Below are 26,587 nucleotides of genomic sequence, written 5' to 3' on the forward strand. Positions count from 1 at the left end.
TTTTTCAAACTACAATTTCTTTTTTCAAAGTGGTATAAGACATGAGTCTCATGAACACAACTATCCTTAGTTTCCCTCTTGCAAAAGTAGGTAATTGCAGATTTCATTTGTAAACACTTTTCTTTAAGCCAATTAAATAGAGCTCATGTACAAATTAACTTCAGCAACATTATTCAGACACATACTCTGACATAAATATATCCAAACAGAGATCTCATTTTTTAAAAAATCTTTTTGTATTTCTTGACTCAGTCACTGCACCTAAACTTATCAGTTTATGAATAACAGTCACAATAGTCAAATTTGCACGTTTGATTTTAAAAGGATCCTTTTTCTTCCCTCCTTCTTTCCTCCCTTTGACTTGAAGTTCTACCAATTAAAACTCAAGGCTGAAGTCCCAGGCAAAGTGGGCTGTGTTTGTACTTCAAAGGCATGGCAAGAGTTTACTTCAAGTTTTCTGCTAAGAATATTTTTGTTCTCTCAGGGTCAGTGTTCTGAAAAAAAGTATTTTTATCAAGCCAGTTTTCTCTAATTGTACATGCAGAAAAGGATCAGTTTTGGAATTTCAAAACAGTTTCAACCAATTTTCTCCACCTAAAGAATACTGTGACCACATGTGACCACATGGTGTTGGTTCTCTTTCCCTTCTTTGCAGGTCCATAGATTGACCAGTCTGCCAGAATTTTCCCTAGGAGGCTGTCAGACGGAATCAAAATGAAGACGCACTTGCCACGTGTGTCAAACACTCGCTGGCAGAACCAAAGGCACCCCATACCCAGAGAAAACCAAACTTTGAAACAATACAGGCACCCCGTGTTCCATTCAGCACTATTCACAACAGGCAAGACACAGAAGCAACCTACATGTCCATCAGCAGAGCAAGGGGCAAAGAAGATGTGGTGCTTATACCGAGAGAGGCCTGCTCAGGCATAAAAAAAGAACAAAATAACACTAGCAGCACCGTGGACGCAACCAGAGATGATTATCCTAAGCGAAATACATCCGAATGAGAAAACAAACACCACACGATATCATTTGTATGTGGAATCTGAAGTACAACACAAAAAAGCCTGCCTATGAGACAGAAACGACTCACGGCCGTGGGGAACAGACCTGTGGCTGCCAGCGGGGAGGAGGCTGGGGTTAGTAGATGTAAGCTATTATACACAGAATGGATAAACAAATCCTACCGCATAGCACAGCGAACTGTATTAAGTATCTATGATGAACTTTAATAGAAAAAAAATATATATGTAATGGAATTACTCAGCTGTATAGTACAAATTAATGCAACACTGTAAATCAACTATGCTTCAATTAAAGACAAAGTCCTGTGTCTACAACTTATTTTTTTAATACAATTTAAAGTGGTTCAAGAAAAGAATGCAAATAAGACACAGTATCGAGGGAGAGGACAGTCACTGTACTTGCAACTTCTCTGAAGGCTTGAAATTAACTCAAATGCATTACATCACAGCGATCCCTAAAGGTAATGTGGTTTCAGGGCAGACCAGTAAAGTTTAGGAACACGAAAAAGAAGCCCATCCAACCAGCAACCAAGCATGCAATCTCCCTTGCCCCAAATTATACAGCGTGCAAGGCGTCCAGCCAGCCCTCTGACCTAAGGGTTGGTCCCCAGAGGTGGGGGGCCTATGGCATCCCGTGATGGGTCGTCTCCATGACAACATCCAGCACAGCAGGCCAGATGGAGGCTGGAGGCAGCAAGAGCAGGAGTTGCGCAGCTGATACGAGGCCACCCCTCACCAGCTCCACCAGAATCAATCAGAGGTTCGAGGAGGAGACCGAGGGCCCATGAAGGGGAAGGGCAGACAAGGTGGGCGTGGGAGTGAGCAGGCAACACACGGCAGGCCCTGGGTCGGGACAGGCTGCTGGCGGGAAATTCGAGGTGCACCATGCTGACACCAGTGACAGACATGGTTTCAGGAGGATGAGGCCAGGGAGCCCGTGGGTACTCACGGTCACTCCTGCAGCAGGCTGCGCCCGGCCCTGTAGGGAGCCGCTCCCTCCAGAGCAGACTGCCTCTCCTGCTGGGCTCCAGTCTAAGTCCTGAAGAAGGGACGGAGGTTTCCAGCTGGAAGACCGAGGCCCGAGGCCGCAAGCGCTGGCAGGTGTTTAAGGGGCTCGCACGCCCATCCTACCTTGGCCACTTGGGTGAGGTCCCCCTTGCCACACGATACTGGTGACACAGTCTCAATCCACAGACCAGAGAGCCTGAAGCCTCGAAATGAAGATGTCGCTGTGAGTGGAGAGATTAGCAAGCCTCTCATCCCCGGGGGGCTCTCAGCAGCAGAGCCCCCAGCCTGGTCCTTCTCTCCCAGCAGCACCAGGGGCTTCCTGGGTGTATCGGGGCAGAAGGCAGAGTCCCAGGTACAGGAGCCCAAAACCTCACAGGAGCCGAGGAGGGCTGGACAGGGATCAGCTCAGGGCAGTGGTGAGGTGGACAGGCCTGGCCTGGGGCTCTGCTGTGTCTGAGTCCCAGTTCTCAGACATCCCAAGGAGGGAGGCGGAAGTGATCTGGTTCAGAGGAACGTCCTGAGCTCTATCTACACAGTGCTTACGTTTCAAAGTCTGTCTTGGAGGGACTCTTACTGGAAGTGTAGAGACAACAATTCAGGCATCACGTGTGGTATACCAACACAACTTTTATATACAGTAATGGGGACTGGGAGACAGCACATTTCATTTATATATATTTATTTAGTATGAGTAGCTACTTCTATTTTCCACAACAACCAGGTAGCATTTTCTAACACGTTTTCTAATGACTAATTTTCTAATTACGTTCTAAAACATGTTAGAACACTTGACGGATCTAAAAATCAAGACTCTCTACCATCCAGGTGAAGACACAGAAGCGAGAATGGCATGGGAGTAACCCCACGTCTGACAGAAATCCCCGTGGGAGGACAGCACAGTGACGGGCCCAGGGGGCATCGGACGGGGGCTCGCCCCTGAAGACGGGCAGCAGGACCTCTGCCCCAGAGCTGCCCTCGGGCTCCTGGAGAAACACCTCTCCGATAAGGAGAGAAAGTAACAGATTTTTTTTTTGGTTTCACGGTGACACTTTAGCTCTTTCTCCCTGAGAAGAAAAAGACAGGCACAACCTAATGGGGAACAGGGTGTTAAGAGAGGCCAGTATTAATCAGGCTGGAGTATTCTGACCTTCCCTCCCAACTTCTTTCGTTTTTACCCAAATAAAGCAGAATAAGATCTACCATGACCATCTTACCTTTATCTTTTCCTTTATCTTGGGCTGTGCTGAGTCTCTGCTGCAGTGAGGGGGCTGCTCTTCGTTGCCGTGTGCAGGCTGCTCGCGGTGGGGCCTCTCCTTGCAGAGCACGGGCTCCGGGCACTCAGGCTCACGCTGTGGTGTGCACGGGCCTAGCTGCTCCAAGGCATGTGGCGTCTTCCAAGACCAGGGGTTGAGCTCGTGTCCCCTGCACTGGCAGGCAGATCCTTAACCACTCAACCACCAGGGAAATCCCTCATGCCTTTATCTTAACATCTTGGCATTTCTGCTAGAGATAAACACATCAACACCACGAAAACTGTTCTGGTAACACCACTTGGAAAGACAGCAGTGATGGGACACAGTCAGACAAGTGCCTGTATGCTATTTCAAGATATTTTACTGCCTACGCTTATGACAGCCCATGAAAGGATCCCACGTAAATTCCAAACTAGAGACTCGGCCCAGAAACACAGCCACTGCTTCCCCTAGAGCTGGCTGTCTTTGGCCCAACCACCTGCCCTCTGCCATCCATGTAGAGAAGCAAGCACAAAGGTGAGCAGGTCAGAAGCTAGTGACTCTGCGGGCACAGACCCTTCTTAGGTTCCTCAACCTCTTACAAAAGGCCCACCTGGAAAGCAACACACACAAAGATCTGGCACCAGCCAGTCAACAGAAGAACCGCATTTCTGAAGGCAAGTAGGGCTCTGATAAACCCCAGAAAGCACTGACCTCTCTCATTCAATCACTGTGACTGTTTCTTCCCAAAGCTCTAAGGAGGGTTCAACTCGGAGGACATTCAAGTCTCTTTGGCTGGATGGCAGGCAAGAAACCAGACCCTCTCACCAAGCGGGCCCCAGGCTCACAGACACCCGCGGAAGAACGTCTTTCTGAGCCAAAAGCCTCTGTGTCAGAGACGACTTCAACATACCCCATGTTGGGTGCCTCGTTCCTCGTGGATTACTTCTTTGGGAAGGTGAACTTTGGGCAAAACACTTAAGCTCTCCAAGCCTCAGCTTCCTCATGGGTAAAACGAGGACAGTGCCATTTCCCTCAGAGGGTAGTTGTAGGATAATACATGGAAAACACTGAGCTTTGTATACACCACCCACGAAGTGAGCAGAAAATGCAGGCGCTGGGGGCTTCTACGTGACGGAAGAGGGGAAACAGCGGGTCCACGAGAGGAGCAACAAGAAAGAAATAGACAAGGCATGCGGTCAGGATAATGCATAGAGGCGTTAGAGCAACTCAAGAGGTGTTAGACCAACTCACGTCTTAGTTAACGAAAACATATAAATAATGCTGGGCTCCAAGAAGGCTGAGCAGATACAAAGACCCTGTGCGACTTGGAGACAGAAAACATAACACCTTCACATCCAATACCTCCGAAGGGACACACCCAGCAGACACAGCCCTCCTCTAGCCTGACACAGGACCAGCCCGTGATCTGCAGGTGCTAACAGCTTCCTTATATAGTCACTTCCCGTGTCAAATACTGCGCCAACCGAAAAATTTGACATCTTTCACTTTTGGGGGAGAAATTTGGTCTGAAATTTAGGATTCCACCATTTTAAGAACAGAGTTGCTAAAACACAGTATCCCGAAGAGGCCACACCCACTTCCTTGCAGACCACGTCACGCTTCTGAGAGGAGAACTAGGAGGGCTTCTCCTCCAGGACGCCTGACCGCTCCCGAGCTCGGAGTTCCTCCAGTTTCTTCTTGTAGCGAGTCATGAAGTACTCGTCGGGCTCGATGCCCGCGTTCCGAAGATTTTCCATGACCTTTTCCAGTCTGACTACCGATCGGGCCCCCTCTACCTTTCTTGTGCTCAGGTACAGGGTGAACTCCCGGAAGTCCAGGAGCTTACAGGTGTCCACCGAGCAGATGTTGCTGATGTCACTAGTTCTATCCAGATGCGGGAAAAACACCAGTCCCGACAGCTTCTCCAGGTCCTGCAGGCTCACCTGGAACTCACTCAATTGGGGCTGGAAGCCAATGGCCTTGTTGGGCACCACGAAGGCCCCGAGGGCCAGGGGCTCGGCAGAGCCCGCGCTTCTGCGTGCCAGGATCACCTTGTACAGGTGGGAGGGCACTGCCACGTTGTCCTCGCCGATCACCTAGGAACAAAGCAGCCATATCAGCAATGCTAATGTACACTGCGCGTGCGTGCTAAGTCGCTTCAGTCGTGTCCGACTCTGCGACCCCACAGACTGCAGCCCGCCAGGCTCCTCCGTCCATGGGATTCTCCAGGCAAGAGTACTGGAGTGGGTTGCCATGCGACCGAGGGATCGAACCCAGGTCTCTCGTGTCTCCTGCACTGGCAGGCAGGTTCTTTACCACTAATGGCAGCTGGGAAGCCCAATTTGCACAGTGCTGTGCTTAGTCACTCAGTTGTGTCCGACTCCTTGAGACCCCATGGACTGTAGCCCACCAGGCTCCTCTGTCTATGGGATTCTCCAGGCAAGAATAATGAAGTGGGTTGCCATGCGACCGAGGGATTGAACCCAGGTCTCCCACATTGAGGTGGATTCTTTACCATCTGAGCCACCAGGGAAGCAAGTCCCAAATATTTCCTGAAAAGACTTCCAGATGCAATTCCAAAAATGCAGTTAACAAGTTACTCCACCCCATCCCAGTGGATTTCAATTCAACTACCAAAGTTAATAATAAACCAAGACAGATTCTCAGAGAAGATGAGCATTTAACAGGTAGATTCTGACCACCTTTAAAGTAAGGTCACCCCAAAGACCAGGACTCCCATTCTCTGCTCTCTTTGTAGGACAAAGGAATGCCAGGAGTGAGTCCTGGGTGTTTCAATGGACAAGAAAAGCCGTCGCCTTCTCTGTCTCATAATCAGAACTTTCGGTGCTAACATTCAATAGTCAAAACTGCCAGCTTAGGAATTCCCAGAAATAAAAATACAGCCTCAGTTTAGCAAATTCACTAGGGAGCTAAACACATAGCCTTTCAAGAAGCAGCCAGACAGACCACATCAGGATTGCTATCTCCGGTGTCACCTAGACTGCAGCTCATTTTTATAATTACATTAGGTAAATGTAAACGCCGTCTGCTCAGAGCTCTGCACACTCGGGTCTGCCATCAAACACACAACTCCTGAATGTGTCATCAAATCTAACACTTTGGAAAGGTCTCTACACAACGAAGCAGCCAGAGCTGGAGACAACTCGGTCGCCTGTGCGGGCTGGCTGTAATGATGAAATAACACTGTTAGGAAACCTGTTCAGATTTCCTTCCATTTGGCCTAAGAGCCATTATCTGTTTTCTGCAAAAAAAAAAAGTGAGCATCCGTTTCCTTAACGGCCTCCAATAAGATGACACGATCCCACAACAGCATGCTGTGCAGCCCCTGGTCCTCCCAGGCCCGCCCATCCTCTAAGAGGCCTCCCTTCCAGACCAAACTGCCAGCTTGGGTAGGGCCCACCGGAGCCCAGATAAGATAGAGGGACGGGAGCCGTAGAGGATTCGCTTCCGCCTTTCCCAGCTCCTACCCACGTGGCACAGCCCAACGACTCAGGCCATCTGCTGCCTAACACGCAGGGAGGCCCCGCCACCATGACCCACCACAGGGGTGCGGGGAAGACCCACCCAAAGGAGTGATGTCTAACTAGCTGTCCTGGAAGTTGGTGCAAGCGGTTGGTCAGGGTGCAGATTAGAGTAAGGTTTACGGAACTGCACAACCTAGGTAACATCCCCCAACAACTCATTTATGCGTGCTCCTCATAGACCAAAACACACACTGAAGTGAAGCCGATGGAGTGCACAACAAGCCCATGTTCACTCAAGAATGCAACTCAGAGGTGCTGTGCCCGGCATGCTGGAAACACTAAAGGAATAAGGCTGAACGTAAATACAGCTCACGCTGCTCTCAGGAGTGTCCCATGGCGGGGAGAAGTCAACTGCCAGGAGCCAGCGTGAGGAGCTCCGCCCATGGCAAAGGTCATGAGGAAGGAGGCCCGGCATACGCAAAGGCGGGACCGAGCCTCAGGAGACCCCCTGTTCCCGAGCATCTACCCCCAAAACCAGAGTCTGCCTACTTTACTGCTTTACGCTCTCACCCACACCTCTGACTTTACAGGGGGCTGTCCCCCACCACCTCTCTCGGAGAAGGAGTTAACTTACAGCTCCAGTTAATAAAAATTCCTGGGCATGACAAGAGTGTTTCAACTTACGAACTCCTCTGAAGGTTCTCTAGCCTGCCTGAGCAGGTTCGTCCGGCCACATGTGATTATTTACAGCCTCCCAACCGTGAGAGGCACGAGATGCTTTAAACTTTCTAAATACAGACTCTTTTGAGAAGTTAGAAAATTATTAGTATAGTATAGTGGGTTGATTAGGAAATTTGGTGAAGGGTTTTTCATTTGTTGGGCCAATATTTGCTGCTAAGTCTCCATACCCCCTGCCCTTATATACATTAATGAATACAACTAGCATATAGCAGAAATAAGTATTAACCTTTAAGATTAATCATGTTAAACCTTAGGCTAAATTCCTTTCTCTGTTGTAACCCACTGCACCTTCACCCTACAGGAATGCAACTTTATATGAAGCACCTGATTTTGACAAGGGTCAGGTCTACTGACCCCGCGTGACTCTGTATTCTATCTCTATGTGTAACAAAAAGTATATAAGCAAACCTGAAAATGAAGAAAACGGACCAGTTTCTGGAAAGACTGATTCCGTTTTTCTGGCTGAATTTCCATCTGGAGCGTGGAGGCTCGTCATGTCTACTTACTTGCCCTGGCTTCTAAGACCCACGCGAGAGGGAGCCCAAGGCGGGGCACCCTCCGCTATTCAAGCGGGCGCCGGTGGCCTATGTAGATGGTGCAAATTCTTGTCTTAGAGTTTTATTGGTTTTCCACGTAAACCAAGTTATTCAGCATCTTTTTCTCCACTAATATTTCATACTACACTACCCTTTTCTAATCTCTCTTCATATCTATAATTAAATAGTTCTTTTCAGGACGCCGACTCCGTCCCCGCTTCGAATTCCCTGGATCCACTGGGGCTGGACCCCAGCAGTCAACTCCCACAGTTCTCACTGCAGGTAGAATGTGGTGAGATGTCAACACAGAGCATCAATGCCTGCGCTGAGGGCGTGGGTGCAGAGGAAGTCAGGAACCAGAACTGAGGGCAGGGCAGCAGCTGCACCAGGGTTTACAAGGCAGGGAGTCTAAATGGCCTTCAAGCTGGGAACCAACAGTTAAGCAAATCCTTGGTGCCACCTGGTGGACATCTCCGTCAGTGCAGCACAGACCTCAGAGGGCCACTATGATGAGCCTTCAAGACTAGTCGCTTGAATATTTTCTCTCCTCATGGACTCTTTGTTTACACACACAAATGACAACTCTCAAAAATAATTAATAGGTCAAGCCCATGTGCTGCCAACCAGGGTTTCTAATAACCCTGGTTCATTAAATTCTAGGCAAAAGTAAAGAAGCTTGACATTTTAAGATTCATTGTTTAACCTCATGGAAATCTACCATTTCTATTAGATTTTCAAAAACACTCACAGAGCTAGGGAACCTCCAATACTGCTTTTGAGAAACTGCATGGACACAGGAATTCCTACTAAGAACCACAAAGTGTGACTCTTCCACTCATGATCTTCTTGCAGTTTTCAACAAAAGGGGGGTAAAATATTCTTCACAGAAATAAAGAGAAAAATAAAAACTTGGCCACTCACTATCTGCTGATTCAGTCTGCTTTGTTCTCAGAAAGTAAACATCTTTAACCTGCCTAATACCGGAACCAGTATTATTTGGAAGTTCAGAAAACTCATCATTTCTTCATTGAATTTAAAATTTAAAAAAAAAAAACAAAAACCTAACATATTTTAAAACTTCTTTATAGACAACTCAACCTACAACATAAATCCTTCCCATTTTCAGGAAAACTGGAAGACTTTGAGAATATGTTTCTAGAAAATAGGGCACCAAAACAGAATAGTTCAGCAAATTAAAACCCCAGAGACCTAAGGCTTTGCACTACGTTGCAAGTCACAGCCACGGTATCTTCTTTTTTCATTCATAAAATGGCTAGTGACAATCCCCAAGCAGTCCATCTCTGAATAGTTCTGTAGACACAAAGATACGTTAGTTGACAAAAGGATTTTGAAACCTGCAAGGCCTATGTAAAAAGTTATTTTTGTAGAAGACATCATTCGAGAGACAGGAATGAAAGTGCATTTGGCACAAAAGATGGCTCTGCACCAGGACAGGGGAAATGTGGGATTAAGCAAGATGAGAGCAGTTCAAGGTGGACAAAAGGGGTTCAGGAGAAGAAAAGTAGGCTGGACACAAATGATGCCCTAAACAAAGGACCCAAGGGCTTAACTGATTTATCAGTAAATCAGCAGTAGTCCTTTTCATATAATATTTAGGTATAAAAATACTTCACAAAGGAAATTCTTGTTGCTGTTAAATTACCGAAAAGCACTGAACTCTTGTCAAGGGTGTAACAAAAACTGGAAATCAACCAGGAGGGACTAGAAAATACAATATATAACAATCACAAAGCTGGCACTCACTCACGACCTGAGAGAAGTTCCCACGCCTGCTGGCCTGAGCTTGTCTCTTCCCACCCGAGAGACGGAGATGACAATTTGCTCCCCCGTCTCACCCCCAACTAACTCCATACACACAAAGCGGGGCCTTCACGCTGACTGTGCCAGAGAGACTGGCCACAAACACCACCCAGGCTAAACCTGCTCTCTGTCGTGCCATACACGCAGCATCAAGAGGAAAAGCATGTACCTACGAGACTCAGACAGCTGTAACACTGGTTATACTGGTTATCTGGTTCCACTCCCTTGGCAAGACAGTAAAAAGATATTCCAAAAACAAAACTGTTGGACACATCAAGAGATGAAGCCCTGAAAATAAAGTCAGACTAATCAAGTGAAAGAGAGAGACCGTGATGGTGTGATTAGCTGGAAATCCCGACCTGAGCGAACAGAGGGACAAGTGAGGGAGTCACAGGGGTGTGGCCGCCCCGTGTGCTGCCTGTGAAGCCTCTACGGACGCTCAAACCCCAGGAGACGGTCCTTCTCACACTGGGCACCCGCCCTGTCAGGGGGCGGGAGATGCCAAGCCAGTGAAACAAGCACATCTTCCCAGATGGTCACTTCTACTGAGTGATTTAGGATGGGGGTAAGGAAATATATATATTTAATATATATATCTATAGATTTGCTTGCTTTTTTAATAAGACTTTTATTTTTATTTACTTTTTGACCCTGGCCCGTAGCAGTGAAAGCGCTGAACCCTAACTACTAGACCACCAGGAAGTTCCCGAGACTTTATTATTCTTATTTATTTATTTTGGCCTCATCACATGGCATGCAGGATACTAGTTCCCCAATCAGGGGTTGAACCTGTGCCCCCTGCACTGGAAACTTGGGAGTCTTAACCATTGGATCCACCCAGGGAAGTTCCATAAGGAAATATTCATCCAATAAAAGAGTCGATGTCAATTAAATAGATATAGAAATTAAGACTGCATAAAGATAAAATAAGAGATTAAAAAAAATAATTGCTGATCACATCAGCTGATGCCTCAAAATCCCTGGAGGAATATTTTCAATTTCCTCCTCCTCCTGGAATTAGTGGAAGTTTGGAAAATAGTGCTGTAGAAGGAAAAAAGGCTATTAAGTACTTCTCACAGGACAACTCCCCCACTGCCGAGCCGTCAAATCTGAAGCTCACTTTCTTGCCAGGACAATTACAATGTTCAGGCTGGAATCTTCAGGTATGTTTCACTTGCCTGGATTCTATCTCTTCTTGAAACAGGCACATGGCTGACCTAAGCTATAATAAAGGGGGTGATTCTGATTAGAGCTGTCAGATGACTCACTTCTGATAAAATCACTGCCTCTCATCTTCCCGCGGGCTCACGTTCACGCTGGTCCTATGACGCTGCAGTTCTTTCCTACATATTCCAGCAGACATTTCTGCCTGGCTAGAAGGAATCCTTCTCTTGGCCCATTTTCTGCTCTTATTTTTGCATGCCAGCAACTATCACTTGTAACTGCTCTCCATCCACACCATGTTTTACCTCCTGGCCTTAAGTTTCTATATATGAAGAGCACAGCCAACCCTTCACTGGAGACTTTTGAGAGCTTAAAGAACAACACTAAGAATGACAAGCAATTCTCATACAAGGAGAGAGACCCACGTTTGGATTTCCCCCTTGACAATTACTAGCAATGTCACTTGGACATGACCCCTTGAAACCTCAATTTCCTCCAATAAAGGAAGATAATCACTACCTGTTTGTAAAAGCTGTTTGTGAGGACTGACCGGGATAGCATGAACAAAGCTACATACATACTAGGAGGTATACAAGGCCCTTGATAAATACCAGTTCACCTGCTCCACTTCCTCCAAAGTACACATACTAGCTACACATAAAGCTTCACCACTAGATAGAAAAGTAAACAAATACATTATTTTTATTGGCTATATTCTACTAAAATAAGGTTCAGAGTATAGTTGTAAACAAGAAGGAAATACCAAATGGACAGATTTAATTTAAGAAAACAAATCATGAACTGTCATACATAAGTGCAAAGCATTCCCTGGGAAACAGGATCCATGATTCAAATATGCATTTATTCCTTGAGAGGAACAGACCCACTTCCAGGGCTGGGCAATGCCATGTCCTCTTTCTTAGCATCTCTTAAGGACATGGTTTTTACCTATAATTGTTTTATCACAAATTGCCAGAAAATAACCTGAATTTTCAGTTGCGCATTCAAGTTGAGCATTTGCACCTGCTGCAAATCTTAGTTTGTTTTTTTTTTCCAAAAAAACTCTTTTTGAAGTGTAGTTGATTTATAATGTATTTGTTGCAAGCATACAACAAAGTCATTTAGTTTTGTATATACACACACACAGATATTCTTTTTCAGATTCTTCTCCATTACAGTCATTACAAGATATTTAACACAGTTCCCTGTGCCATACAGCAGGGCCTTGTTGTTGATCCTTCCATTTTGCCTTCTTCCCTAGACAAGAGCTCTAATCCAGCTGTCTGAGGGACATACTGTTTCTTAGCACACATCCTACTTTTTCCTGCCTCTTCCCCTTGCCTAACTTTGCCTCCCATGTCTGTTTTCCTTAGCCAAATTCGCCCAGGTTCATATGCGCGTAGATTCATATGCATACGTCTATTTTTAGCCCAACCCAATTCTTAAAATGGTGAGCTCTGAGACAATTTTTCCAGTTTAATTTACTAACGGACCATATTTTCCTTTCATGCTAATAAGTACACTAAGGACTTTTTAATGTAAAATTCCACCTGCAATCAAGTTTGATCTGAAAAATGACGCTGGGCTTCCCTGGCAGTCCAGCGGTTAAGAATACACCTGCCATGCCCTGTGACATTGTGGGAGGCCTCCGCAATCGCGCAGGTGTTCAGAGCTTCAGCAAAATCTGAGTACAAGTTATTAAGCTAAAGAACTGATGAAGGTGGTTGACTCAAAGACATTAAGAGAGAGAGAGATGACTTCCATGATGTGAAAGAGAGGAAAGAAGGGGAAAAGTATCCAAGAACACAGGTTGAAGCATGTCGTTTATAGTTCCATGTGCATGCCTCCCATGTGACAAGTACTTAAAGATTTGCTGAATTAAAAGATTTGCCAGTGTGAACATGAACAGGTCCTATCAATTACTACGGACATGGAAAACTAATGTTACAGGTTCAGAGGCCCAGAATCTGAAAGAAAAGGCCTAAGACTGATAATGCTTTAAACAAAAAACCAAGACTGTTACTCAGAGTACACTCTTCAAGAAGCTCACCGTGACTGCCCCCACACATTCATCACCATGACACCGACTCGGGTCAGAAGAGCCGACAGGTCTCTTCTAAACTCTCTGAGAATACCTATACACGCCTTCACTGATCGACTATTTAGTAGGAAAAGCAAGGTTAAGTCTTTTTAGTAGTTAATTGTATATAACCCAGTGTAATAGAATTCTGGTATACAAAAGATATACTAAAGAGGTATATACATTGCTTCATTCTGAATTAATTGCAAATTTAAAATGTGTCAGGATGGCATATGGAACACTTGTACTCCCTTCACCTGGATTCATCACCTCTGAACATTCTGCCCAATTCTGTTTATCACTCAACCTTTTTCTATGTTTTTCCCCCTAAACCTTTTGTATTTCTTAAGAGCAAAGACATTCACTTACATGATCACAGTATAATGAAGTCAGCAAGTTGAACACTGATAAAATATAATTATCTAACCTACAGACCTCAAATGTTACCAACTGTCCAAACAGTCTTACTCAGCAATTTTGTTTTTCTGATCTAGGATCTGATCTAAGATAACACAATGCGTTTTATTTCGTGTACTTTAGTCTTTAGTCTCCACGAATCTTGAACGGTTCATTTCTCAAGGCCCTGTCTTTAAGGCTACGCCTCTGTCTTGGAGGACACTAACATTTTTGAAGAGCGTCAGTCAGCTACTTCATGGCACGCCCCTCGGGTGGGGTGCATGACGACACTCAACGGTATGCATGCTGGGCAGAAGTGCCACAGCAGTGACGCCGTGTCCTTCCCGGTGCGACACGCCAAGAGGCAGTTTATCAGGAAGCCTCTGCTGCCAGTCCTTCACTCCCACAAGCACTTCTGGAACACTGAGTGTGTGAGCACCTCTGGACGCCTTAAAGACCCACCATCACTGCTGCTCAGAGCCAGACAGGGTGATCACAAGCCAGTCAAGGGGGACCCAATATACCCTAAAGTTGCTGTTATTTTCCTAACTCTGTTTCTCAGGGCATTCAGTTTTATCGCAGACTCCTTTAAGTAACTATATAACCTAACAGGTGGCATTTACTAAACATTTGTTCCCTCCAAACACACCCACTCTTTGACTTTTCAGGAAGTCCTTCAATCTCTCTCTGTTTACTTCCTCGACCACGTCTCTTATTCCTCCTTACCCCACTTCGTTCCTGGGCACTCGGTACATCTCACAGTACATCAACTCAGCCACCCTCCTGGCAGAATCCTTCATCTTACCCATCAACAGGCGCGGCCTCTCTCTCTCACACCACTAATCATATCTTCATTCTCCCTTTCCTTTAATCCATCAAGTTCTCAAATATCATGCATGTTAAAAAAAATTTTTTTTTTCACCTGTTTTAAAACAATATCCAAGCATCTAAAAAGAAAAGCTTTTCCTCCCATTTATTCAACTAACTGGGCTTCCCAGGTTGGCTCAATGGTAAAGAATCTGCCTACAGTGCAGGAGCCACAGGAGACATTGAGTTCCATCCTTGGGTTGACAAGATCCCCTGAAGAAGGTAATGGAAACCCACTCCAGTATTCTTGCCTGGGAAATCCCAGGAACAGAGGAGCCTGGTGGGCGGCAGTCCATGGGGTCACAGAGAGGCCGACACGACTGACTGCCTGAGCATGTATTCAACTATTAACAACTGCAAGCTGGACGTCTTCCTGAATGTTTCCTCTTCACCCCAAAAACTGAATTTTGATGACTCTTTACTGTACTTCTCTATTTCTCCTCAGCCCACCTGCCTGAGTCCAGCCTGTATCTACAACGATACCTAAAGCCCACAACTCTGCTGTTGATCCTAAGTGTTCTGAGCTCACACCGCTCCATCTTCTGGAGTGCCCATGCTCCCCTCCTGCCTCTGTCCACTCTTATTCCTCCATCAAGATCTAGCTCAAAAATCACCTCCTTGGGGGACTTCCTTGGCGGCCCAGTGGTTAAGACTGGGCTTCCAATGAAGGAGCAAGGGTTCAATCTTGGGTCAGGGAACTAAGATCCCACAGGCCAAAAAACAAACAAATAAATAAATCCCCTCCTCTGTGAAGTCTTCCTGACCCCTGCAAATAGGGTTGGTCACTTCTTTCTGACACCACTTCATCTATGCATGTATACATCAGCTCACACGGCAACATAATTAGCTGATAACATGTCTGTCTCCTTGTCCAAACTGCGCACTCCTTGAAGTCAATGGTTGCTTTTTAACCCATCATTATATCCTCTATGCCTATCATTCCAACTGCTCAATAAATCCTTGTGAATAAATGAAACTAAAAAGTTGAATACAGAGACTTCTCTGGTGGTCCAGTGGCTAAGACTCTGAGCTTCCAAGGCAGGGAGCCTGGGTTCCATCCCTGGTCAGGGAACTGGATCCTGCCTGCTGCAACTAAATATCCTGCATGCGGCAACTAAGGCTCAGTGCAGTCAAATAAATAAATATTTTTAAAAATAATAATTCTAAAAAGTACAATACAGAATGAGATGATAATCTCACCCACATAAGCCTGAATGTTAAAACATGTTCCTACCTGGTAACTAACTGTTTTCTTCCCATCACTTCCAGTCTGAGGTAAGGTCAGCGGTCCAGATACTATCCAAACATCCTCAAACCTCTCTGTCAGTTCTCGACAGTACATCTCTATTCTGAAAAACAGAAAGCAAAAAGATATGTGATAGTCTCATACCCAAATGTAGAAAAGAAGCAAATAGTACCAAGTCCGTGGGAGAGGTAACAAGAATACTGAATTACAGAAATCAGTGCAAACAGTGAATATGGCATAGAACACTAAAAAGCAAATAAGCAACGTTCTTCCCAGTTTGCTGTATGAAAAAACTTAAAAAATCACATGCATTTATACAACTATCTACATGTTCCTGTGTGTCCATTCAATGTAAAGTTTAAGACTGAAATTATGTTTTGCTTCCTCCCTTATTTTTCTATGCTGGTAGTTCTCAAACTTTATTCAAGAATTATGTATCATTTTAACAAATTGGTATTTTTTTTATGTAACTACATCTACTGTAGGACAATCAGGTTTATCCTAGCATTTCTTAAACACTATCACACTGTTTTAATAGAAATGAAATATTAGTAGCATGAAATGAAATATTACTAGTATAAAATGAAATATTAGTATTAGTTTTAAATACTTAAAAGACTCCCTGACAGAACTGAACAAAAGCATCTGAAATATAGAGAACGCCCAGATGATTTTATGCAATAGTTCCTCATCCACAGAGAATACATTCCAAGACCCTCAGTGAATTCCTGAAATTGCAGACAGTACCAAAACCTAAATATGCTGTTTTTTCCTATACACATATATCCATGATAAAAGTTTAATTTATAAACTAAACATGGTAACAGATTATATACAATAATAAAATAGAACAATTATAACGATGTGCTATAATAAAGGTTATATGGGTGTAGTCTCTCAAAATATCTTACTGTACAAATTCTTCCATCTGAACTAAGCCCTTATCCTCCTTAGTGGCTGTGATTTATGCAGCTTGAGGTGCAACAGCAAAAGTAGCACAAGTTTTGGTTTTCTTCACAACTTCATGGATAAAAAGATTCCTTCTTACCTTACATCACAGCAATTCCAGCATCCAATTTTTTTTCTTTAAGTCAACAACTTTTACCTTTTCACTTAAGGGAAGCACTTTACAGCGTCTCTCCAGCCAATCCAAGTTGCCACCATTGCTACTCTGGCATTTTGGGGCCATTAGTAAATAATGTGAATATAACCACTATGAAAGTGAGATGGTTACTGACCAACAGGTGGGATACACTGGACGAAGGGAAGATTCACATCCCGGGCAGGACGAGGCAGAAGATACTAGGATTTTTTTTTTTTTTTTAATCTTAAAAAAAAATTAAATTAATTTATGTGGCTGCGCTGGGTCTTCACTGCTGTGCATGGGCTTTCTCTAGTTGCAGCAAGCAGGCTCTCGAGCTCGGACTCAATAGTTGTGGCACGTGGGCGTAGTGCCCCGCGGCATGTGGAACCCTTCCTGAGCAGGGACCAAACCCGCGTTCCCTGCACTGACAGGTGGGCTCCCACCCACTGGATCACCAGGGAAGCCCGGGAAGCACTAGGTTTTATCAGGTTACTGGGCAAAGCACCAATTTATAACTTAAGAAAATCAATTTCAAATAAATAACTCAAACATATATTTCTGGAATTTTCCACTTAATGTTTTTGGACTGCGGCTGATGGTCAACAATTGAAACAGCAGAAAGCAAAACCACAGATGAGAAGGGACTGCTGTAGACAGCTTCCATCAAAGACTGGTAATGGTTATTTTCAGGGGTGCGTTCTCAAAAAGCTCAGCAACTCTTTTAAGTACAAACAGAGCAAAATTCAGAGCCCTGTGCCCAGTGCACAGCGCTCCACTGCCTCGGGAATACTGTCTTCACTAGTTTCTTCCAGACTTGCGGCCAGTGCAAACGAGACCAAAAGGCTGGCTACGGACTGACGTCTGTACTTCCATAGGAAACCATCCCCAAATGCAGCAAAGAAAACCAGCCCAAAGCATTTATCTTCAGTATTGTTAGCATTTAAAAAACAAGAGACAGGAACAGCTCGGGCACGCATTCTCCTTGTCACATTCCTCATCTCCCACAGAATCACATTTTAAAAACTCCCCCTGCTCACCTGTTCCAATATCCAGCATTATTATCAAAATTCTGAGGCACGATATTAGAGAGGTAAAAGGTTTCAGCCATGGCTTTCTGTGAAAAGAAAAACAGGACATGCACTGAAATGCCTTCCCCTCCGAGAGGGGCAACCAGTTCCTTACTCAAACCTCAGCTCCAGGCAATTACAGCCACTATTTGTTTAGATAAATGAAAGCCACAACTGCTCCAGGACAGGAAGCTCAATAAGGATTATCATCAGAATAAGGACTGTTACAAAAGTAGTTTGGCGTGCAACCTTTCTTCACAGTTTATTAAATTCATACATGTAATGTCAACTACATGAACAGAAAATTTCCGACGTATAGCTCAAAGGTCAATTCTAGTGTTAAGTCTCTGGCAAAGAGTTTCTCAACAAAGGTCAGCTTTCAGGAACACAGCAGTGTTTAAGTAGCATAGTACAAACACATTAGTTCAAAAGCGGTACCAAAAAAGTCCTGCTCTTTTGAATTTCTGGCCTCTATGTGTTCATTCAGGCTTCCCTGGTGGTTCAGACAGAAAAGAATCTGGCTGCAATGCAGGACACCCGGGTTGGATCCCTGGGTGGGGAAGATCCCCTGGAGAAGGGAATGGCTACCCACTCCAGTATTCTTGCCTGGAGAATTTCATGGACAGAGGAGCCCGGCGGGTCCATGGGGCTGCAGAGTCAGACACGACTGAGCAACTAACACTTTTTCATGTGTTCCTTCGCCTCCCGTTTCTGGCCTGTACACCCAAGGCTCTGCACCAGGTTCCCTATTATTGACCTACACTAACTGCCAAGGTCACCAAATACTCAGTCTTCAAAAAGTGGCTCTCCGGCTTGCATGCACGCTGACATAACCTACGGAGCTTCAAAAAAATGGATGCTTGGGTGCTATGCCCTAGAATTCCTGATTTACCTGCTCTGATTACAGTCTGGGTACCAGGATTTTTTTAAGACTTCCCCAGCTTCTTACAATGAGTATCTAAGGTTGAGAGTCACTATCTTAAAGACAATAATCACCAACAATTCATGTAATAAATCTCAACGTCAGAAAAGTCATTTCTCCCCTTTTTTTGGCAGAAAAAGCATCCTAAACTAAAGGAGGCTAGAGAGACATGACAATTAAATGTAATACCTGACTCATGATTAGGTACTGAATTTTTTTTTTTTTAAGTTCTAGATGACATAATTGGGATAATTTGGCAAATCTGAATGTGAACTGTATACTACATATTATTATACAAAAACACATTTGCACACATTTCTTATAATGATATAACTTGATATATACTCAAATATCCTCATCCTCAGATAATATAATCTCCCAAACAACCTACCTAGGCATGAAATGTTACCATGTCTGCAATTTACTGTCCATGGTTCAAGAAAATTCATACATAAAGTAAATGTATCAAGATGCATTTTCTGTGCTATCCTCAACTTTTTTCCAAGTCAAAATATTTTTGCTGTGCTCTTTTCAACTTTTCTACAGGTCTGAAATTAAAAATGAGGGAGTCGTTTAAGCTCATATTGGCTTTCCAATTCCCTTTTGCATAGCTTTTAGTGTTCCTCACTCCACTCCTTTAAAAATGCTTGGGCATCTGAGCAAAGAAAAGAAGTGTAATCAGGAAGAAAAGTATAGAGTATGAAAATTCTCAAGGGTTAGGGTTTGGGTCTTAGGTTAATTTCCAGGTCCCATGGAATGCATAATACCAGCCCTGTGTTCCCATCCCTCCCCAAAAATATGCCTACAGTTGAGAATTTGTTATTTCCTGCTGGAGCCATGTGGCCTCGTGACCACCCACTGCCAATATAGTCCTCGTTGAAGGCGCTGAAGGCTGGAGGGATGTTGGGATCTGGCTTGAATTTACAATGTTTTCTGTCTGCGGCACCTGAAGAAAAAGGACACACAATAAGTGCACAAATATCTCTCGAGATTCTCTAAGCAAGGCAAGCTGCCAGCTGGTGTCTCTTCGAGCGGTTAGTAGGTAGTATCAATCCTTAGTGCTGGCATGCACGTCTCAAGTTCCTGGGATAGTTCAGATACTTCATTTGAGTTTAGCAAGAACTAAGTCTTGCCTTCAGTCCCCCTCACCCCATAAGGCTACAGAAACAAAAGCAATATGGCTTTAGTTAACCAGGACCACTCTGACCCTCTCTGGACTCTGGCATTCCCCCAAATATTGGCCTGGCAAAGCTCTACTATCATATAGGTTCTTCATATATATATATATATTTTTAAGTGATTTTTTTCTATATACTGCTAATAACATTTCTTGTTGTTTTCGGCAGGAGAGTTAATCTAAATAACTTAGCCTGTCATTACTAAAACTGTAAAACAAATGCTTCATACGAAAATCAAGGAAATCACAGGTATATTGCTTCCTGTTTTCAAATAATATTAATTAGCTCTATTTCACCTCCTCAAAACCATAGAGCTCACATGATTAACACTATGCAACACAGTGCTTTTTTTTTACATACCTGTGAAAATAATAACTTAAGCGCAAGATAAAATTAGTAAAGCTGAAATCCCATCTTGGGCAAACTGTTGTATTTAAAGGAAATTTATCAGGCTTGAGACTAAATCAGGTGAGTTTCTCTTGATGTAAATTTATAATCAGAGACTTCCCTGGTGATCCAGTGGCGAAGACTCCATGCTCCCAAAGCATGGAGCCCAGGTTCAATCCCTGGTCATGTAACTAGATGACACACGCCACAGCTAAAAGATCTCGTATGTGGCAACTAAGGCCCGGGGCAGCCAAATAAACAACTTTTTAAATTGATAATCAATTTCACTTGCTATGATAAAGTTACTCTTACATCAGTTCCCTTCTAGCAGTAAGCATATTTCCAAGTGAAAGTGAAAGTTGCTCAGGCATGTCTTGACTCTGGGACCCCACTGACTATACAATACAGTCCATGGAATTCTCCAGGCAAGAATACCGAAGTGGGTAGCCTTTCCCCTCTCCAGGGGATCTTCCAACCCAGGGATTGAACCCAGGTCTCCTGCATTGCAGGTGGATTGTTTTACCAGCTGAGCCACAAGGGAAGCCCAAGAATATTGGGATGGGTAGCCTATCCCTTCTCCAGGGGATCTTCCCAACCCAGGAATTGAACTAGGGACTCCTGCACTGCAGGCGGATATTTACCAACTGAGCTACCAGGGAGGCCAAGCATATTCCAATCCTCCTGCTATTCTGCAGGTTAATGAGTACTCTACGAAGGCACACACTCATTTTAATATATTTAAACGCAGTATGCAGTATAAAGCAATGGAGAAATAATTTGTGGGTCATATAGCAAATTAAAAGGCAAATAACAGAATGGGAATAAAACAACTCTGACAAAGCAATAGTCTTAATAGAAAAATTTCCTACAAAATTCAAAAAAGAATATCCCCATTGAAAATGGTAAAGAAAAACTCACAAAGAATAAATCACAAAATACTAACCCTCAAAGTGAGGGTTAATTAACCCTGGTAACCAACAAACAGTAATGGTGGGAGTGTAACAACAAATAGGACAAAGAGTGATAGTGGGCGTGTAAACTGGAAAGGCTTCCTAAAAATCAGTCTAACAGTAAACAGCAAGACCTGGCCATCCTGATTACAGGAATGCATCGAGACAGGAGGACATGTGAACAGACGCACGCACCAGCCTGCCTCTCCAATCGCGAATCCCGTTCCCCCTCGCTACAGCCAGGCTGGCCTTCCTTTAGGTCCCTAATGGAACAACACTCTTCACATGGAGGCCTCTGAAGAGGCAACTGCGCTTCTCCTTCCCTGTCTGGAATGCTCTTCTCTGCATCCCGCTACCCACCCAGCTCACTGCCATCCACTCTTCAGGCCCCTTTCTCAGAGAAGCCTCGCTAAGCAGCATCAGATCCTCCTGTTATAATCTCTCATCATCTTCTTTATTGTTCCTTAATTATGCAAACCCAATTTGCAATCACTTCTCCTCCGGAACAGTTAATGCCAAGTGTAACTACACGTTCATGAGTATTTGATAGGTCAACACACCCGCTCCCTGACCCAGTGTCCTGGGGGTAGAGACCATCTACTCTCGTCACTGAGAGAAGGCCCAGCACAGTGCCAGGCACATGGCAGGCATTTGAAGGTATGTGTGGAGGTTATGTGGAGAAGGCAATGGCACCCCACTCCAGTACTCTTGCCTGGAAAATCCCATGGACAGAAGAGCCTGGAAGGCTGCAGTCCACAGGGTCGCTGAGGGTCGGACACGACTGAGCAACTTCACTTTCACTTTTCACTTTCATGCATCGGAGAAGGAAATGGCGACCCACTCCAGTGTTCTTGCCTGGAGAATCCCAGGGATGGTGGAGCCTGGTTGGCTGCTGTCTATGGGGTCGCATAGAGTCGGACACGACTGAAGTGACTTAGCAGCAGCAGTGGAGGTTATGAATGAGTGGTGCTCACAGCAGCCGTATTTGTGACAAAGCCTCCAATTCAGGTGTCAAGATACAGATCCTCTCAACCCCTGAGACAGCCAGGCAGGGTCCATTTATCTAGTGAGCCATACAAACATTTTCTACCAGCGCAGTAATGTAGAAAGGGTTGAAATTATTCATAACCCTCCTTGTTTTCAATTTGGAAACATCTTTCATCAATACCTTTGCTTCTAACCACCTACCCATTATCTTGCTCTTGGATATATGTTCAAGAACCCATCTAGGCACCCGCTTTGATTGATCATAAGACAAGGCATGGTTAGTGTAACACCTTGTCTCTGTTCCAGCTAAAGGGAATCCAAATTGTTCCAAGACAGCCTTTTCCGAAGACCCTAAAAACGGAAAGGGTGCAAACATAACAGTTAGTGACTTTTAGTAGAAACAAAAAATAATAACGAAGGGGGTAAGACAAAGGACTGGCTCAACCATAACATTAACCAGGTGATCTCATTTTTGCAATTACTTACAAGGCAAAGGAGAGGGTAAGCAAAATACTAGTTTGGCCTAAAATCAAGTGCATAATTCTAGCCAAGTAAACTGTAGCTATTTCATTAACTGTTAAATAAGAATCCGATTTTACTGGTCTTTCACATCGAATTTTCAAATCTCTGCACCACACAACGCAGTGTACTCAAGAAAAACTCCTGTCATCGATATAACTGAATGGGAGACAGCCTACCTATTCACCATGCTTTAAGAGTTAATGTGGGGACAAAAGCATAGACTTTTAATTTTTACATTTTTTTTTAAGACTCTCATTCAGGGACTTCCCTGGCAGTCCAGTGGTTAAGATTCCAGGCATCCAATGCAGGAGGTGCTGGTTCAATCTAGGATCAGGGAACTAACATCCCACATGCCTCGCAGCCAAAAAAAAAGAAAGAAAGCCAAAAACCCAAACATCAACAACAAAAAGACCACCTCACTGACACGCTTCCTCGATGTTCTGATACTGAGGCAGAGATGTATGCGGCAACAAGACAGTGGTGAAACGAGTACAGCTTTTCCTAATAAGAGAAACTAAACACCTGCTGAACAGGGAGTCAGTGTCCAAAGAACGCTCTTTCGATGTCCTCTCCAGGCTTCAACTCACCAGAGTACCCTCTCACTAAATCTCAAGTGTCAGAAGGAGCAAATGAAATGCGTATGTTGGAGACAGAAATGAGCATGAGCTCATCTACTCTGTCAGACATAAGGTACACCCGGTAACTTGCAGATTTACTTGCGTTGAAGAAGGCTAGCAGATGTTCTTCATTGAAACAATGATCAAAGGAGGACAGCTCCCGGATCTGCTAAAACAGTGCTCCCCAACCTTTTTGGCATCAGGGACTGGTTTCCTGAAAGACAATTTTCTCAAGGACCTGGGGGTGGGCCTATGGTTTCAGAATGATTCAAGCTCATTACATTTACTGTGCACTTTATTTCTATTATTATTACATGAGCTCCACCTCAGATCATCAGCCATTAGACCCCGGATCTTTGGGGCCCTTGTGTTAAAACTATGGGGTCCTTCGTTCATTCATCTATACTTCCTAGACGTCCATTATGTACCAGGTACTGGGCCGTGTATACGGTGGAGAACAAAACTTTAAAGAAAAACACGGTCCGAAAAAAAAAAAAGAAAAAAAAAACACGGTCCGAGCGCTTACGGAGCTAACAATCGAGGAGAGGGCAGAAGACAGTGAAAAACACGTGTGGGGATCAGTACTTGGGGGATAGTAGACCCCGGCCGGAAGGAAGCATACGGAGCCGGCAGGTGAGACGCGCCGTGGGGAGAGGAGGCAGAACCGAGACTGGACAGCGGCCGGTCAAGGGCTGGGCGAGTGGCGACAGCGCGTGCATAGTTACTGCTCCCGGCCGAGGCAGAAGCCTGGACCCGAGCGCTGGGGGCCCACACACTCACCGTCCGGCTCCCTCACCACCGCCGCTGGCTCAGCATCCCGACTCCGGAGGAACTGCACGACCACGAGCCCAGTGCTTGCAGCGCCCGCGACAGCTCCGGCCACGAAGCCACTCAAAAAGCGCCGGGACCCTCGGAGACGGGAAGCAAAACTTTTAGCAGCCATCTTGCCCGAGACGCTAGCCTTCTGCCGCCGCGCATGCACGCTCCAGGTCGGCCGCTTTAAAGCCAATCGCAACCACGGCGCCCAGACACGCATGCGCCACCTCGAGTCGCCTGGCGCGGAGGCTCTCCCGGACGCCGGAGGCTGGGGCGCAAGCGCGCGCCCTCCGGTGACCGACCTGGAAGCCCAGGCGCACGCAAGCTCCACGTCCAGTCCACTTGGACCGGGTGATGCGTGAGGGCATGACGCCATGAGGTCTCAGTATGTGCACATACAATCCTTTTAGTCCCACTTAATAGGTGAGTACACCACTTGCACATGCTTACAGTAAGGTCCTAAGAACCGAGATTCCAACTCAAATCTGATTCTAAAACCTGTGCCACATTAGGTGTGTTCATGGCACGTGGCTTTGAAGTCGCATGATACACAAATCAGAACTTCCGAAGACAGCTTTGCACCTAAGGAGTTTCTTGACAAGACAGTACTCCATGGTGGTTCAGGACCCTGAATCACAGCACAGGGTTTTGGATCCCCACTCACCATTTCCACCTGCTTCCTCTTTTGAAACAAGAATTACTACTACTACTTCTTAGACCTTAGGGTTGTGAGGGTTAAAGGAGATTAAGCATATGGTGTGTTGAGAAGAACCTGAGGCATGTTGTTAAATGCTCTGTTAATATTCACAATTTGTTATTTCGCTCTACTTTCTATATGAAATCTAGTTTGCTGAATGCTTGCTGTCTAAAAATGAGTAAGTTTTACGCACTCCCACTCACAGATAGGTCTTCATTTTGCAGCATACTCTCTGGCATTCCACGTGGACTTAGTTCACTAAGCAGGAAGCCATTGCTAACTTCAATGTAGACATTGTTTTGAGTTTCATGACTCCATGCCTCCTCCCAGGAGTACCTGTCATGAAGTCATCTTGTATCATCCCCTGGGCCTCTGACACTAACTGGTTTAGCTAGGTCAACCAGTCTTCCTAAGGATTTTGAATCTGGAACTTTCTGCAGGTAGCAAAGTTGTGACAAGTGGAACTCTGGCACCTAAGGCCTTTTTTCCCGCTAAGTAGTCAAAGAGCAGATGCATCTGGTTTTGCACAGAACACAAGGGGATCAAATGCTGAGACAGGTGAAGGTCTGTGATGCCAAACCCCGTTTCCAAGGCCCCTGAAGAAGTTCAGCCATATCCTGCCTTTACCCAGAGCTGGGCTGGCCACTTGTCCCAGGATCCTTCCAGCAAAGCCCCCTTTTTGTTCAGTGGTGTCTGGCAATTGCAGTCAAGAATACAAATACAACCAGGCAGCATTAGTTATCTGCAGGTTTCAAAGCTGCTTCCACCAGAGTTTACAAAATATACACATTCACTTAAGAGGTATTTCTCAAGGCCCTCCCGAGTGTATGGCACTAGAGAGGGGAATGGTGGGTGACTTCTCATCTACATCCTGCACCTGGAAACAATGGTGGGACCCCATAGTGGGTCCCAAGAGTCAAGAATTAGAAGTAAAGATTGCCTGACTCTGGGTAGGATGCCTCCTCTGGGCCTGTTGGCCTACCTTTAAATGAAGGACTAGTAGTTTTAAAACTGTCATTAGGGGAACTTTAGTATTCCATAGGGGTGCTTGAGAAGTAAGGGAAGCAGGCAGAGGCAGGCTGAATGGCCCCTGAGCCGCCTTCTACTTGCTTGTGTGGGCAAGCCTGCTTTTATGAACTGGCTTTTTTTATGAATTTTCTTTTTTTTTTTAACTGAAAAAAAAATTCCTTTGCTGAGGAGAAAGCAACCAGATGGCCCGTGCAGTCCAAACTTCCAATGTTGTTAGCACTAAGGTCTTTATTCAAAAACATTATTAGCCTTTTGTCTTCCTCTCCTTCACTGATAAAAGGTGAACTTCCTAACACTAAAAAAGGACAAAATGGACTCAAAACTGAACAGGTGATTCCTAAATAAAGGGCCCCTCCCTTCAAAAATTACTCCCAAGTGTTCTAAGCAAATTATTTAACCTTCATAATAAAGTGAATAAAAACACACTGACCCCACCAGGATTCAAAACTGTTGTTTCTCCACACTTAGAAAGTATTAGTCACAAGCCCCCCCCCAAAAAATCTTTTATCTCACTACAGAAAGCAGTGAAGTGATTTCTGAGTCTTTCCTGTAAATTATAGACTATAATTATTTTATTCACAGGGAACCATGCTTGCATCTAGTGAGGTAACTCAGAAAGTCCAAAACAAAAGACCTGACTGCTGGTTTACATCTGGGGAGGTGTTCCATCACTGTATTTTTTAATAGCTCAGCAAGTGACCAGGCTACTCAACCATGTTTGGAA

The 26,587-nt window shown here is 44.9% G+C and overlaps 1 protein-coding gene across 5 annotated transcripts in view; it reads right to left on the bottom strand.

Moving 5' to 3' along the window:
• Positions 1-24,264, bottom strand: part of EXOG (exo/endonuclease G) — an 80,834-nt gene extending 56,570 nt beyond the window's left edge. For 2 of the 5 annotated variants that reach the window (XR_008199391.1, XR_008199389.1), the window contains exons 1-6: positions 24,102-24,264; positions 22,384-22,533; positions 19,487-19,626; positions 17,729-17,805; positions 15,596-15,710; positions 3,251-5,367 (exon numbers count right to left, since the gene is read on the bottom strand). Coding sequence is in view for 1 of the 5 variants with exons in the window: in XM_052640777.1 (XP_052496737.1) it covers positions 4,906-5,367; positions 15,596-15,710; positions 17,729-17,805; positions 19,487-19,626; positions 22,384-22,533; positions 24,102-24,264 (1,107 nt within the window). In the remaining 4 variants the exon portion in view is untranslated. Of the gene's footprint in view, positions 1-2,182; positions 2,240-2,692; positions 5,368-15,595; positions 15,711-17,728; positions 17,806-19,486; positions 19,627-22,383; positions 22,534-24,101 lie in introns of those variants that run through there. The other 3 variants (XR_008199392.1, XR_008199390.1, XM_052640777.1) reach the window with 3 other exon arrangements.
• Between the last annotated feature and the right edge of the window lie 2,323 nt (positions 24,265-26,587).

Source organism: Budorcas taxicolor, chromosome 1, assembly GCF_023091745.1.
Source record: "Budorcas taxicolor isolate Tak-1 chromosome 1, Takin1.1, whole genome shotgun sequence".
Lineage (NCBI taxonomy): Eukaryota > Metazoa > Chordata > Mammalia > Artiodactyla > Bovidae > Budorcas > Budorcas taxicolor.